The sequence below is a fragment of the Lepidochelys olivacea genome (genome assembly GCF_965140295.1).
Source record: "Lepidochelys olivacea isolate rLepOli2 genome assembly, chromosome: 7".
Taxonomy (NCBI): domain Eukaryota; kingdom Metazoa; phylum Chordata; order Testudines; family Cheloniidae; genus Lepidochelys; species Lepidochelys olivacea.
The window spans coordinates 30,955,004-30,969,419 of record NC_140417.1 but is presented as its reverse complement, the minus strand read 5'-3'; the positions used below and the strand labels follow the sequence as shown (position 1 = coordinate 30,969,419).

Below are 14,416 nucleotides of genomic sequence, written 5' to 3'. Positions count from 1 at the left end.
ATGGGATTGGGAGGTTAGCATGGTTGTTGTTGGGTCCTGGGGCTGGGGAGATTCTGCCCAGGTGTGGGGCTGAGTGCTGTGCTAGGTGCCCCCAATAAGGCAGAAGCTCTACCACAGCAGATGCCCACAGCAGAATGCACATGTCACAAATATGTTGCCATGGGTTGTCTGTTGACCTATAAGAACAGAGACATAGCAGGTGGCATGCAGGTAGAAACCATGCAGCAGTAAAAGCTCATAGTGCACATACTGAGCATGCACCCTGAGGTGCAGGCATGCAGTATGGGTACATGCATGCTGTTGTGCACCCTGGTTTATAGCTGAAGCGCAGGGATGCAGTGTGGGGTTGGTGCATGCACCATGCTCTCTGATTTATTACTAAGATGCAGGAGTGTAACATGGGGGTACATGTGTGCACCAAGGATTTATACAGGGGTGGAATGTGGGGTACATGCATTCACCCTTCATTATTTGTATTACTGTGGCACCTAGGTTTCAGAGTAACAGCCGTGTTAATCTGTATTCGCAAAAAGAAAAGGAGGACTTGTGGCACCTTAGAGACTAACCAATTTATTTGAGCATAAGCTTTCGTGAGCTTGATGTGAAGCTCACTTCACCGATGAAGTGAGCTGTAGCTCAGGAAAGCTTATGCTCAAATAAATTGGTTAATCTCTAAGGTGCCACAAGTCCTCCTTTTCTTTTTGTGGCACCTAGGAACCCTAGTCATGGACCAGGACCTCATTGTGCTAGGCACTGTACAACTGGAACAAAGACAGTCCCTGCCAAAGCCCTTCCAATCTGAACAGATGAATATAAACAGATGAGGGAGTACAAAGAAACAGAGGCAATATTGGCCAGCATGATAGCAGCGGTCTCAGCAAACTCTGCGCTCTGAATTATGCCCATGGGGCATGCTCTGTGTGCCACAATTTATAGCTAAGCCTTAGATACAGTATGGGATATATTCATGCACCTTTATACCCGAGGGACAGGGGGTGCAGTGTGGGGTACGCACATGCAGCATGCACCCCAATTTATACCAGGGTACAGTGTAAGGTACATACATACACCCTGATGTGTACCCAAGGCACAGGGATACAGCGTGGATACATGCATGCACCATGCAAACTGATTTATAGCTAAAAGGCAGGGGTGCAGCGTGGTGCACCCCGATTTATGCCTGGCCCGGAGGGGTGAAAAGTGGAGTATTAGCACCCCACTTTATTCGTGAGGCGCAGAAGTGCAGCGTGGGGTACGTGCATGCACGATGCAGCCGGGCAGATCTAAAGCCCCAGGGTTGCATGTGTGCACCCGGGGAAGCTGCATGACTGCAGCAGCGGACCCCGCCCTGGCCCCGCTAGACAGCAGCCGGACAGCTCCCTAGTGCGAGCGGCGCGCGCTCCCTCTTTCACTTCTTCCAGCCCTCGCACCAGGAGCTCCGCCCCCCGACGGGGATTGGAAGGTCCCGGCTCCGCCCCCTGGTCACGTGGGGGAAGTTGCGCCGGAGCCATGGAGGAGGCGGAGGCGGGGGTGTCGCTCGGGTGAGTGAGTGTGTGTGTGTTGGGGCAGCGCCCCGGGGGTCGCCGCCGCCGGCGGGGCGGCGCCTGGGCCGTGGGCGGCCGGACTCTGGAGGTGGGTGCACTGGCTCCCCGGGGCGAGGGCGGGGCAGGGTCAATAAGCGCATCCTCTCCACCTCGCACGGTGCGGATCTGCGCTGGCATCTCGTGCACCCTCGCGGTGCAGGCTAGGGCGAGTCCCGCATCCCCCTCGCGCGCTTGCGGCGGGCAGGTTCGTACGCATATCCCCGTGGATGCTCGTGGCGCAGACGTGCATGGGCGTCCCCTCCCTCTCGTGCAGGGTTGTAGCTCGGCTTTGCATGCACACGCCTTCTCTCCAGTCACTGCCCCGAAAGCGGCGGTGGCGTCCCTAACACCTGCATTTATTCCTCCCGTAGGCCCACGGAGCAGACTGTGCAACTGAACAGTGGAACCCGAATGCCCCTGCTTGGCATGGGCACTTTCCGCCTGCAAGGGGCTGAGCTCGTGTCCCAGTGTGTGGACGCTGCCCTAGCCCATGGCTACCGCTCCTTTGACACAGCTGCTGTCTATGGCAATGAGGCAGCGATTGGGCAGGCACTGGGTGCCCTGCTGCCCCATCATAGCCTAGCACGCTCTGACGTCTTCCTCACCACCAAGCTGGGTCCACGGGACCAGGGCAAGGTCGAAGCCGAGGCCGCCTGCCTGCGCAGTCTGGAGCAGCTGGCCTGTGGCTACCTGGATCTCTATCTCATCCACTGGCCAGGCACACAGGGCAAGCCCCAAGGGGACAAGGGCAACCGGGAGCGGCGCTGGGAGAGCTGGCGGGTGCTGGAGCAGATGTACCACGCTGGGCACCTGCGGGCGATAGGCGTTTCCAACTACACCCTGGGACACCTGCAGGAGCTGCTGGCCCACTGTCGGGTGCCGCCAGCTGTGCTGCAGGTGGAGTGCCACCCAGAGCTGCCCCAGCGGGAGCTGTGGGACTTCTGCCAGCAGCATGGCATCCATCTCCAGGCCTATGCCTCACTGGGCTGTGGGCAGCTGTTGGGGCGGGCAGAGGTAGGGCGGGTGGCGGAGCGCCAGGGACGTACCCCTGCCCAGGTTCTTCTACGCTGGGCCCTGCACCAGGGTGTGGGGGTGATCCCCAAGTCTGTCAACCCCACCCGCCTGGCTGAGAATGCCCAACTTTGGGGCTGGGACCTCAGCCCGGAGGACATGGCTGAGCTGGGGGCGATGGACTGCAGTAGGCACTACTGCTGGGACCCCAGTGGAGTGACATAAAGTGGAAGGTGCATGTGTGTGGGGGGAGGCATGGTCAGGTGCGTTGTTGGGGGTAAGCATGCGTGGCAGGGGGCAGTGTTGCAGGGGGGAGGGAAGATGGAAGGAACTCGGATGTGGTGGCAGGCACATGTGGCTGGAGAGGGTGGTGCTGCTACAGAAAAGGGACAGGGTAGCAGTTGTGTGTGGCCAGGGGAGGCGGTGCTGCAGGCAGGGGACAGGGTGGCAGGCATGCTTGGCTGGGGGGGCAGTGGTGCAGGAGGGGAACAGGCTGGCAGATGCGTGTGGCTGTGGCCGGGGGGGCTGGGGACACTGCAGGAGGGGAACTGGTTGGTAGGTGCATGTGGCAGGGGGTGGTACTAAACAAGGGGAGTGGGTAACAGGCGCGTGTGGCTGGAGGGTAGTGCTGTGGATGGGGGAGGCAGTGCTGCCGTGGGGAAGCGCAGTGGCAGGCGTGCATGGTTGCGGGGACGGTGTGGCTGGGGCGGGGAAGGCAGTGGGGAGCATAGGTGTCTGTGCCTAGGATTTGGAAGGGGGGCACCTGTGACGGTGGCTGTACCACCACAACAGAGATGCAATAAAAACTAATAAAGGTAGCCATAGAAAATACCTGTTTTTTATGACAGCTTCCCCGGATAGTGTAAAAAACCCAGCCTCTTTCCCCCTGTCCCCCCAGAGATATATGTCAGGAGTCACCCTATGGAGAGACAGGCAACTGCCTACCCCCAGGGTTGGGTAGGGGGGAGTTTGGGGGAATATGCTCCATACAGAGCTCCCCCACATCGCCCTCCTCCCAGGAGACACTGGCATCCTGCAGAGTTCGGTTCCATCACCCCAGCAGGGAGGCTGCAGTCACTTGGAGCTCCTAGGGGGGGCATCACGGGCAGGTCTGTGCCCCAACCAGGCCTGGAGGGTCTCTTTCCAGCTGTTCCCCTGGTGCATCTGGGATGTCGTGCCTGCACTCTTGGGGCGTGGAAGCACCTGGAGGGGGAGGGTGACAGTGAGAGCCCAGTGGGGACACCCCCCTGCAAGTGCCTCCTCCCATTGCAGATGCTGACCCTACATAGCAAGCCCTCCCATGAACACCCCCCACTGCTCCTCTGGCAGCCCCCCACCTCTACTGCCCTCCCTGATGCTCCCCCACTTTCTCCCTGCTCCCTCTGCAGTGCTCCATGCCTGCCCCTCCCTTGTGTGGGTGAGCCAACTGGCTGCCTCTCTGATGGGCACTGCATGCTGATGGCCCTGGCCAGGTGAGCAATGCCACCCCACCTAATCTGTGTGTGGGGGAGAGAAGGATGGACCCACCTCCAGTGGGTGCTGGAAGGGTTCCTCTGAGGTGAGTGAGGAAGTCTTTTTAGCTTCCCAAATCCTCCCCACCCCTGCCCCTCGGTCCCCAGCATCTTATGGGTCCCTCCCAATGCCAGCCACAGGTCTCTGGCTTGAGACCGGGGAGCCCATTGGGTTGGCAGTTTGAGTGCAACTGCCCCCCAGGGATTGTGCCCTCCTTTCTCCCCTGTTTCATCTTCCCATGGGGGTCATCCCCTCTCCATGTGCCCCCTGCCCCTTCTAAACACATCTCACCTGCAGCGCCACGTCAAACTCATCACTCATCCTGCGCAGCTCCCGCCCATAACGCATGGCAGCCCAGAGGATAGGGGGGGCTGAGCGTGAGCGTGCCCGGAATGCCCCACCTGGCTCATCCTGCACTTCTGGCTCCAGAGATGGGGGGTCTGACCCTATCCGGTTTCGCAGCTCTGGAGGGGCAGGGGGAAGAAATTGAGGGGTTGGAGTTCAGGGACTGATACACCCAAACACACCCACAAACCTGGAGGGGAAGGCTGGAAGCCCTGGCATTGGTGGGGAAGGGGCAATGCTTTGTGAGGATGGGGAATTCCCCCAGAAAGGTCTGGAAGCCCCACGTAGGGGATAGCTAGGAGAGGGGGACTCCCCCGAGCTGTGTGTTACAAGGGGCAGAAGCTCCTCCCCATGGAAAGATCTGTGACCCCATTGTGGACAATGCTCGGGGGTGGGAGGATGAGCATGCTGAGACTAGGGCTGCCCTCTCCAGTCCGCACGCGGAGGGGTCTCACCAGCTGTGGGGGTGCCTGGCTGCTTGGAGCCGGGCGTGTGTGCCTGCTGCGACTCCGGGGGAGCAGCCGACTCCTTCCCGCGCCCCGGGAACACCTCGTCCGGGAACTCCTGGATGCGAAACATGCTCAGGGGCGGGGCATGGCGCCCGGGCGCCGCGCTGCAAGAGAAGGCGGGGATGTCAAGGGGTGCATAGCCCCGGGCCCCTCACTCGGGAAAAAGGGCTCCCCGACATTACCCCCGGGACTGCCTGATCTCCCTGGGCCCCTCCGCACCCCGGGATCTACCCCCCCTCAGCACCTGGGATTCCCCTCTCCCACCCTCCTGGGGTTGTATCCCGTCCCACCTCCAGCCCCCCCAGTCTCCCCCTCAGCTCCTGGGATTTCCCTTCCCTCACTCACCCGCGGGGGGGGGGGGGGATGCTATCAATCAATCAATCCTTCCTATTTACACCCGGGATCGCGGACCCAGCCACAGTCACCCGGGCAATAGGGACTGACACCACCCGTGCCCAATCACAGATTCCCTACATCACGGGGGGAAGCTCTGCCCCCTAGTGACCTCAGTCGGCCCCGTCTCCCGCCCCGAGTTCATGAGGCTGCCGGCGCCAACCACCCCGTCAATCTCCCCGCGAGCGGGGCGCTAGGGTGGGGGCGCAGGGAAGTGCAGAGGCGGTGGCGGGCACTGGGCTGGGGGGAGTGACATGGCGGGTGCAAGGGTTCTGGGGGGCTGTTCAGGGGTCACTAGGGTGGGGGCGCTTCATTTGCCCGTAGCTAAGATGGCGGCAGGAAGTGGCGCTCTCGCCGACCTCACGTCTCGTTCTCTATGGCCGGGGCTCTTTCCGATTTGCCTCACGCCGCTTGCGCGGGGGGTGGAGCCGTCTCCAGCGTGGGGGTGGGGAAGGTTACGCACTTCGCGTAGCTAGTCGCTGCCGGCTGCTGTCATCGCCGCTGCCCCTGCTGAGGCTGCGGAACCCAGGCGTCCGAGGACTCTAAGGCGGGGGTCTCTTAGTGGGAGGCGGTGAGGGACCCTGGCGTCCGAGGACCCGGGGGAGGGAAAAGGGAGTGGGGGAGCGTTAGGGGACCCCCAAATTGGGGGTACTTTGAGGAACCCTTTGAAGAGGATACGCCATTGGAGTGGGTCGGGGGACCCAGGAGTCCGGGCACCTTCGTGCTGGGGCGCAGCGGGAGGGGAGCCCCTAAGTGAGGGCCCCCAGGCTGGGGAGGAGGAGTGGGGGACTCTGTAACCTGGAGACCCTGGTGTCTAGTGAGGCTGGGGAGGGAGCAGAGAAGAGCCCCATAGAACAAGGGGAGTATTAGGGTTGGGGGCATTCCCCTCACGCCCGGCAGGCCCAAGTCCTCCCTATCGCCCTTTAACCTGGGCTGCCCCCTCTCCCCCCATGAAGCAGCCTGAGCCTGTCGGGCCCCCCCTGGCCTCTCTTGCCCGAGGACTTTGCCCCTTCCTGTGGAGGAGGCTGTGATGTCCACAGCCGGTGCTGCTGTTGGGGAACTGTCGTGGGGGGGGGGGTGTCCAGGGTGGGCTGGACCCCCCCCTCCACATACATCCGCGGGAGCTGGTTCTCCCTCCCTACATGCTGGACTCAACACTTCAGAAAGGGAATTGATCTCTTGACACGCTGTTGTCCCAGACAGCAGCGGTACCCCCAGCCCAGGACACATTGTGCCCCCCCATAGCACTGGCACCCCCTGCTCAAGACAGACAGATTTCCCCTAGGGAAATACCCCAGGACAAGCTGTGCCCCCAGCAATAGCACCCCTGAGCCCAGGATAAACTGTTTCTCGCTGTAGTAGGGCATCCCCCTTGGCCCCTCAAACCCACTCTGCTACAATCCACATCCCCCTGGCACCTTTCTTTCTCCATACCAGCCTTGCTATATCCTCCCCTGGCTCTCAGGGGATGCTTCCCCTCATAGCCCTCTTCTAGCTGGGGTCCGCGCGCCCTCCCCTCAGAGAGACGGCTGGGCATGGAGCAAGCTGCCAGCAATCTGACGGTGATTGTGCCAGCCCAGCGCCTGACGCCAGCTTTCCCCCCGGCCGTCAAGCTGGGGCTCACGGCGCTGTACACAGCGCTGTACGCCCTGCTCTTCCTCTCAGTCTATGCCCAGCTGTGGCTGGTGCTGCTCTACCGGCACAAGAAGCTCAGCTATCAGACCGTCTTCCTCTTCCTCTGCCTGCTCTGGGCCACCCTCCGCACCACGCTCTTCTCCTTCTACTTCAAGAACACTCTCAAGGCCAACCAGCTGGGCCCCTTCCTCTACTGGCTGCTGTACTGCTGCCCTGTCTGCCTCCAGTTCTTCACCTTGACGCTCATGAACCTCTACTTTGCCCAGGTAATCGGGGGGGGGGGGGAGGGCGCGCTGCACTGCTCAGCCCTGTGAGTAAAAGCCATCAACTAAGGTTTCCGCACAACTTCACTTTTCCTTGCCTGGCACTTCCCAGAGCTGGGGATGGAATTCAGGAGTGCTGGCTGCCAACCCTTTCTCTAACCACCAAAACCCCACTCCTCTGCCAAAGCTGCGGACAGAACCCAGGAGTCCTGGCTCCCGGCTCTAGCCCGCTAGACCTAATTCCCCTCTCAGAGCTGAGGACAGAACCCAGTAATCCTGACTCCCAACCCCCTACCTGCTGTCTAACCCACTAGTCCCCACTCCCTTCATATGCTGCTTGCGTAAATATATGTGGAGGTGCCCAGACACCCCAGTGATGGGGTCATAGGAGTGTCCAGACTCCAGAGAGTTGTGTCCTGCTATGCTGAGTGCCTGGTCCCTGCCCCATGGAGAGGACTTCAGCATGGGCCAGAAGATCAGTTGGGGGGTTAGGGGGAGGGAGTGGAATGGAGGGAGGGGACTATTTGGCTATGGGGTTGAGGAATGGGAAACAGGGTCTTTCCCCTCTAGGGTGCACTTGCGCCAGTCTGTCCTAGACAGGGCAGGGAGGGGAGGAGAGAGGGGGAACTGGCTTGTTGAGAGGTGTGAGGAATGAGATATGGGACCTTTTGCCTCTAATGAAATCCTGGCATTAGTGGTGAGTCTTGTGGGGGATGAACAGGCCTCAGAGACCCAGCCTCTCTCCCTTTGGAGTGGAGGGGCTGCACATGGGGGGGTTGCTGCCATGCCCCCAATTTTTCCTGCATCCCTGCTGGCTCTGGTGCGCTCTGACCACAGCTGGGTCTGGCTTGTTGGGAGCTAGGGGGGTATGTTCTGTTTGTTGATGTTTTGCAACTCATCTCCCTTGGACTCTGCCTCCTCAGCCATGCTGCGCGGGGCATGCACTGGTGGAGGGGTGCCGTTTAGGCTGTGACCCTAACTCTGCCCCCGCTTCCCTAGGTGGTGTTCAAGGCTAAAGCTAAGTACCACCCGAACATGACCAAAGGGCTGTGAGTATCTCCCCACACTCCCCCCCGCCCCATATCCATGCGGTCACTTACAGGCCCTCCACGTCCCAAGCTGGGAATAGAACTCAGATGTCCTGCCACCCCCTCTCCACACTGGAACCCACTACACCCCCTCCCCTTCCAGACCCAGGGATAAAACCCAGAAATCACTCAGCTGAAATGGGGCCATCCCACCCCCAGCCTGATTCCGTCTCCCACATTCCCTGGTGCTGGTGGTTTTGGCCTAATGGGCATAGAGGCTCTATGCTCACCCCCCTTCCCTGGGCAGGGCTGGAACAAAGGCTGGTGGGGGGAGTGGGATTGGGCTGGCTCCCTGTGTGGGCACTTCCCCCCGCCCCAGTAGCATCCTCTGAGCCCAGCAGCAAAGCTTCTTAGGGGATTGAGCTGGGGGGAAGGAGAGGGAAGCTGGAGAGATGAGGGAGGGGCAGGGATGGGAGACTGTGGTGAGGAGGGGATCTGGGGAGAGTGGGAGGGGCAGGGAATGGAGTAGGAGAGCTGCACTGAGTGGGGCAGAGGGATCTGGGGAGGAGGGAGAGCTGTGCAGAGGGATCGGGTAAGGACGGGGCAGGGGAGCTGGTGGGGAGTGGAAGGGACCTGGCGGAGTGGATCTGCCCCCCCAGGGCAGGAGGGGAGCAGTACGTCTCTAGGCTGGCCCTCCAGTCTCAGTTTCTCCTGCAGGCTGGCTGTGCGGGGGGCCTGCCTGGGTGCCAGCCTGCTGTTCCTGGCAGTGAATGTGGCCTGTGCTTTTGTGGTGCGGATGGGGCGGGCCGAGCCCTGGGCCGTGGTGCTGACCCGTGTCCTCATCAACGACTCACTCTTCGTGCTGGGTGCGATCACCCTGGCACTCTGCCTCTGCCTCGTGGCTCGCGGCTCACCAAGCACGAGCCTCTACCTGCAGGCCAAGGTGGGACACATCCTTCTCCTCTAGGGAGCGCTGGCTCCAATCCAGCCCCAGAGCCGGGGCACTGGCTGACTCAGGGTTAGGGATGGTATACGGGGCCCTTTACCTCTCGGAGGCGCTGACTCCAATCTGACCCCAGGGTTGGGGGGAATGGGACATGGAGCTTACCTCTAGGGGGTGCCATCTGGCACTGGCCAGAGACCATGCTACCTGGGTGGGTTGGGGGGGGCCCACAGGCCTGATAGGAATCCTGTGGGAATGGGTTGGGGAGGTTGGGTCCCAGGTATGGTGCCTGCATCTGTCTCCCTCCCTCCCCAGGGCACCACAGTGTGCCAGACAGCAGCCATGGGTGGCACCATGGTGCTGCTGCACGCCAGCCGTGCCTGCTACAACCTGGTGGCTCTGGCGTTGAGTTCCCACACCCGACTGGACTCCTTCGACTACGACTGGTACAATGTTTCAGACCAGGTCAGTGCAGACAGGGAGGGGGTGGCACCGATGGAGAGGCGGGGGGGGCCTGCAAGGTGTTGCGGGGTGGAGGTGGCGGAGCCAGGGGAGTGAGTGGCTCCAGAGGGCTGGGGGGATGGTGCATGTGGGGGATAGTTGGGGGGAGGCTCCAGGACTTGGTGGAGGGTGTGGTTCAGGAAGGTTAGGTGACTCGGTGGGGCTGCCCTTCCATGGAGACTGGTGTCTCTAGCTCTTTGTTTGGGGGAGTTGGGCACAATCTCTCCCCACTGTTTGCTCTCTGTCCTTGGGGGGCAGCACCTCAGCCTTTCTGCAGAGCCTCATTTTGGCTGGTGAGGATTTAGGGGGCACCCAGGGCTGGTGGCCAGACCCCCAAAGGAATCTGAACTGTCTCCCGCAACCCCTCCAGGCGGATCTGATTACTGACCTGGGGGACCAAGGATACCTGGTCTTTGGCCTCATCCTCTTTGTGTGGGAGCTGCTGCCAACTGCCCTGCTGGTGGGCTTCTTCCGGGTGCACCGCCCTCCCCAGGACCTGGTGAGTGGGGCAGCGGGAGCACAGGATTGTGGGAGTGGAGCAGGGCCTGCTGGGTTAATTTTGGAGGAATAACTGGACACAGAGAATCAAGGATGTTTGCGTGACCCTGGCACTGTCTAGCTCTAACCAAGGTTTAATGGGGGTTTGAGTACAGAGACCTTGGTCTGCTCAGCCCCATGGCAGCCACCCCATTAAACACCCTCTGAACCTTGGGTGCCAAATACAGATAAGGGAGGCGAATCAGTGAAAGTGTTTGAAATGTGAAGAAGCCAGACTTGTAACTGCAGCCCTTGTGCCCGTTCCCCTCACGGGGGAGTTTCTGGAAGGGCAAAACCCGTCTGGCGGCCTCTGAGGTGCCAGTAAAGGTGTAATAATGCCCCGTGGTGGGGAGCAGAAATTAGTTCAGACAGGTTGGGCTGGTGTCATTGCTAAGGTCCCACTCTGGTCCCTAGAAAACAAAACAAGACAAACACACAATAGGAAATTAAAACTCCCGGCCAAGTGAGAAACGTGCCCTTTGTGGAGCCGACTTTCACCTGCAGCCTCTCTGCTGGAGAAACACAGGCTGGGCACAGGGCCCCCCCAGCTGCTCCGGGCTCCTCAGGCTACTGCTTTGAACTGCCTCTTTGGTCATAGGTGTGTGGCAGAGTTGCAAAATATGCAGTGTGGGCTGGCTAAGCCAGCCACTCATTAGACAGGAGGCATAAGGAGAGGGAGGGGAAAGAGAAGAAATAATGGGGGAGGGGGAGAGGAGAAGGACGCATGGGGTGGGGTGACAGTCTGTCTCCCAGGAGGTGTTTGGATTTAATAAAGCTGGTGGAGATGTCATCTGGGTCCGTCTTTTTCCCGGTCTGATGAAAGTATCTCCTAGGGTCAGGATGACAAAGGCCCAACGGTGTCATGGTGGATCCAGAGGTCCCAGGAGATGGGGGAGCAGCCAGCCTCTTCCTGGTCTCCTGTCTCAGTCCCTCGGTGTTATCAGCCTGTTTCTTCCGTCCCCAAAGTCTTTTCTTTGAAGGGCCCCAGAAGGGAGTGAGGGTCAGGACAGCCCAGCCCCTCGGTATTTTGTCCACCAGTTAGGCCTAATTTCCAACACACCCATTTTGGTCCCTTGATTTCTGGGCCGACAAGTCTTCTGTTTAGCAGCCCTTGTGTTAAATCTGTTGGCCTACTGCTCCGTTTGCTCCTTTCCCGTCAGCATTTTCTGGCCCCAGCTCTTGTGACGTGTTCTGAGCTTGCGCTCCCTTCTTGCAGTCAGGGTGGGTTTGCAGGTCCACTTGTTATGCCAGGCTGGGGAGGAGGAGGCGTAGCCTGCTGAGATGTCAGTTAGCAGCTTCTGGGGTCAGGAAGGGCCCACCCCCCACAGTGTGCCGCCCAGCAATGGGGGATTCCCCAACCCACTCCTCATGGCACAGTGTGCTGGCGCAATATAGGGGATCCTCCTCCTCTGTGGGGCAGGACTGTTACAGCACAACAGGTGGGGGGCAGGTCTGATAGGAGTGGGGGACCCCCACAAGGTGTCGCAGGCCTCAACCTGGTAGGGGGGATCTACACAGACACACACACCCTCACAGAACAGCCTTTGTCCTGTGGATCAGCCTGGTGGGTTGCAACCACCTGGGGAAGGGGGAGGGCTGTGAAGAGAAACCTGGCCTCCCCCCTCCAGTAATAGCCTCTCTCTTCTCTCCTCCGCCCCCCCGGCAGAGCGCCAATCACATCATCAATGGGCAGCTCGGGGGCTCCCGGTCCTACTTCTTCGACCACCCCGGGCAGTATGAGAACGAGGGGCCCCCCCGCAGGAAGGGAAGCAGGTAACCCCCCCCCAACTTTCCAGTCCCCCAGGCAGTGCCAGAGCGAGCCCCTCCCCAGGGAGAGCAGCAGGTAACACCCCCTGGGGGGGAGACTAAATGGGTGGGAAGGGAGCCCCAGGGTGGTCCTCCCTCCAATGGGGTTTAAGGCCCGTGGAGGAGAACTGACCCCCAATGGGGTCTCACTGCTGGGGTGCTGGAGCACTGCATGCTGGGAGCTAACCCCTCTGGATTTGTGCCTGCTGGGGCTCTGCATGGGGTGGGGTGGGGCAGATGGGGGGGACCCTGTTCTGGGGAGTGGGATGGGGGGGATGGTACTTTGGGGGTGGATCCCCCACCCCATGTAACTCCCCCCCTCTGCCTTGCAGCCTGGCAGGCCGACTGGGCAGCGGCAGCTGGTATGGAGCCATTGGCCGGACTGGGAGGGATCCGGACTGGCTGGGGGGGCAGCCCCCCACAACCCCCCTGCTCTTCTCCCAGGTCACTGTGCAGGCCAGCCACCACCACAGCCTCTACTCCACCCCGCAAACATAGGTGCGCCCCCCACCCCGTGCGTCACAGGAGGACGTTGGTGAAATGCGGGCACGAGGACTCGACAGTGTGGAGGGCGGTGGGATGTGTAGGGATGAGTTCAGAGTGCAGGAAGTGGAGGGAACCCAGCTCTGTGCACCCTCCAGCTGAACATTCCCCAACCAAACCGCGCCCCCGCCATTGCACAGGGATGGCTCTGGCACCACCCCACACGCTGCAGCCTCTGAGGGCGCAGGCCAGTTTGGGCAGGGATCCCAGTGTCCCCCCGTGGGACAAAGGAAGAATGGACTGTTTCCTCCCTCTGCCGCTGAATGTGCTGCAGCATTGCATGTCAGGAGTTCCCCCTCTGGATTCATGCCTACAGCTGAAACATCCCTGGGGGGTCACGCTGTCGTGGGGTGCCAGACTGTGGCTCAGGTGCCAGCTCGTGCCCTCCAATGCACGCCAGCTCCTGGCTTCTCCGAGAGCTCTCCCCAGCGCTGCCCTCGCATCCCAAGGCTTTGGTGCTGTCCTGTCCCTCCACCCCAGGCTCAATAAAAGGTTTGTGTTTGTGGCACAGCCTCTGTGTGTGGCTTTTGTGGGTGCGGGGAGCCAGAACTCCTTGGTGGTTCCCAGCTTGGGGAGAGTGGAGTCTAGTGAATAGAGTGGGTTGGGGCTGAGAGCCAAGACTCCTGGGTTCTGTTCCAAGTTCTGGGAGGGGGAGTGGTGTCTAGTGGTTGGAGTAGGGTGGGGGCTGGGAGCCAGGACTCCTGGGTTCTGTTCCAAGCTCTGCTACAGACTGCATGAGCTGCAGCAGGTAGTTTTCCCCGGCACCCCACCCCCCGTTGGCTGGCACAAGCAATGTGTGTGACTGGGCTACATGGCTACCCTCACTCCTTGGACTTTAAACCCCCATCCTGATGGGGTTAATCAGCAACCTGTCCCCACATTGGCCCAGCATAGGTGGTTGGGGTGGGGAAGAGAGCCATGCCCTGGCAACCCTCCCCACGTGGCTGGAGCTGCCTGTTAGTCTGGGAGGAGCATTGCCCCCAGAGCTGCCCTGTATTTATTCCATCTCAGCCCCCCTTTATATTGCCCATCCTAATCCTTTCTGCCTCTCGCCCTGCAGGAGTGGCACTGTTCCTCCTCCACCGCAGGGCAGGTGCTGTTACCCTGCCTGCCCCTGCTAATCCCTCCATAAGCTGATCCAATGCTAGAGCCAGCTCAGCCAGGCGCAGGGGTTAGAGGTCACTGAGGACCAGCTCTTGCCCTAGTTTCTTGGGTTCCGAGGCAAGCCCTGTCCCGGATACCTGGGTTCTCTGCCTGACTGAGGCCTGCCCCTTTCTCCATGTTTACCCCACACATTTTGGCAACGCCTAGATTGATGCAGTTGCAGCACTTGCAATGGGGGCTGGAAGCCTGGGCTCCTGGTTTCTATCTTGGCTCTTGGAGGGGAGAGGGTCATAACAGGTGTGCCTGGCCTTGATGTCTCAGAAAGCCAGCTTCGCCCCAAGCCCTCTGGGCCTAGCTGAACAAACACAGGCAGAACTCCCTCAGCTTCCTTGACCTTGCCCGTTGTTCCAGCAGCCTCTATAAAACCAGCTCCTCCTTATAACTGCTCCGGGCTGGCTTGCAGGGAGGCTAACAAGGCCTAGCTGCTTCTGAGCAGGGGTGGGGAGTGTGCTCTGCTGGGTTCAAGCAGGGAGCACTGGGAGGCAGGATGCCTGGGTTCCATTCTCTGCTTTCGGATGGGGTGGGGCAGCTGGTTGGAGTCATGCAATAAAAGCACAAGAGTGAAGGACAGGATGGGAAGGAAATCTTGTTTGCAAGGAAAACTGCTGAAGGGAGGGGGCGGGCTGGGGGCCTGGAATGGAGT

At 60.5% G+C, this 14,416-nt stretch overlaps 3 protein-coding genes across 4 annotated transcripts; 2 read left to right on the top strand and 1 right to left on the bottom strand.

Annotated features, from left to right (window-relative positions):
• The first annotated feature begins 1,385 nt into the window (after positions 1–1,385).
• On the top strand, positions 1,386–3,412 carry LOC311523819 (glyoxal reductase-like). The gene is made up of 2 exons (XM_084634233.1): positions 1,386–1,541; positions 1,955–3,412. The coding sequence occupies exons 1-2, from the start codon at positions 1,510–1,512 to the stop codon at positions 2,817–2,819; spliced, it is 897 nt and encodes a 298-aa protein (XP_084490359.1). The 5' UTR covers positions 1,386–1,509; the 3' UTR covers positions 2,820–3,412.
• BAD (BCL2 associated agonist of cell death) lies at positions 3,411–5,742 on the bottom strand. Its single transcript, XM_084634234.1, has 4 exons — positions 5,713–5,742; positions 4,907–5,064; positions 4,398–4,570; positions 3,411–3,797 (listed from the first exon to the last, which is right to left on the bottom strand). The coding sequence occupies exons 2-4, from the start codon at positions 5,028–5,030 to the stop codon at positions 3,669–3,671; spliced, it is 426 nt and encodes a 141-aa protein (XP_084490360.1). The 5' UTR covers positions 5,031–5,064; positions 5,713–5,742; the 3' UTR covers positions 3,411–3,668.
• A 50-nt stretch (positions 5,743–5,792) lies between these two features.
• GPR137 (G protein-coupled receptor 137) lies at positions 5,793–13,114 on the top strand. Of its 2 annotated transcripts, XM_084634231.1 has the most exons (7): positions 5,798–7,254; positions 8,251–8,300; positions 8,997–9,222; positions 9,538–9,687; positions 10,094–10,222; positions 11,927–12,033; positions 12,399–13,114. In XM_084634231.1, the coding sequence occupies exons 1-7, from the start codon at positions 6,889–6,891 to the stop codon at positions 12,562–12,564; spliced, it is 1,194 nt and encodes a 397-aa protein (XP_084490357.1). In that variant the 5' UTR covers positions 5,798–6,888; the 3' UTR covers positions 12,565–13,114. The 2 variants fall into 2 exon arrangements, with proteins under 2 accessions (XP_084490358.1, XP_084490357.1); XM_084634232.1 differs by lacking the exons at positions 11,927–12,033; positions 12,399–13,114 and adding an exon at positions 11,094–11,920 and having other exon boundaries at positions 5,793–7,254.
• The last annotated feature ends 1,302 nt before the right edge of the window (positions 13,115–14,416 follow it).

Coding starts and splice junctions, on each gene's coding strand:
- LOC311523819 (XM_084634233.1), top strand. CDS start 1,510: ATGGAGGAGGCGGAGGCGGGGGTGTCGCTCGG. Junction 1,542..1,954: donor GAGGCGGGGGTGTCGCTCGG/GTGAGTGAGTGT, acceptor TTCCTCCCGTAG/GCCCACGGAGCAGACTGTGC.
- BAD (XM_084634234.1), bottom strand. CDS start 5,030: ATGTTTCGCATCCAGGAGTTCCCGGACGAGGTGTTCCCGGGGCGCGGG. Junction 4,571..4,906: donor GCCAGGCACCCCCACAGCTG/GTGAGACCCCTC, acceptor CTGCCCCTCCAG/AGCTGCGAAACCGGATAGGG. Junction 3,798..4,397: donor AGTTTGACGTGGCGCTGCAG/GTGAGATGTGTT, acceptor CTCCCCCTCCAG/GTGCTTCCACGCCCCAAGAG.
- GPR137 (XM_084634231.1), top strand. CDS start 6,889: ATGGAGCAAGCTGCCAGCAATCTGACGGTGATTGTGCCAGCCCAGCGC. Junction 8,301..8,996: donor CCGAACATGACCAAAGGGCT/GTGAGTATCTCC, acceptor TTTCTCCTGCAG/GCTGGCTGTGCGGGGGGCCT. Junction 10,223..11,926: donor ACCGCCCTCCCCAGGACCTG/GTGAGTGGGGCA, acceptor CCCCCCCGGCAG/AGCGCCAATCACATCATCAA.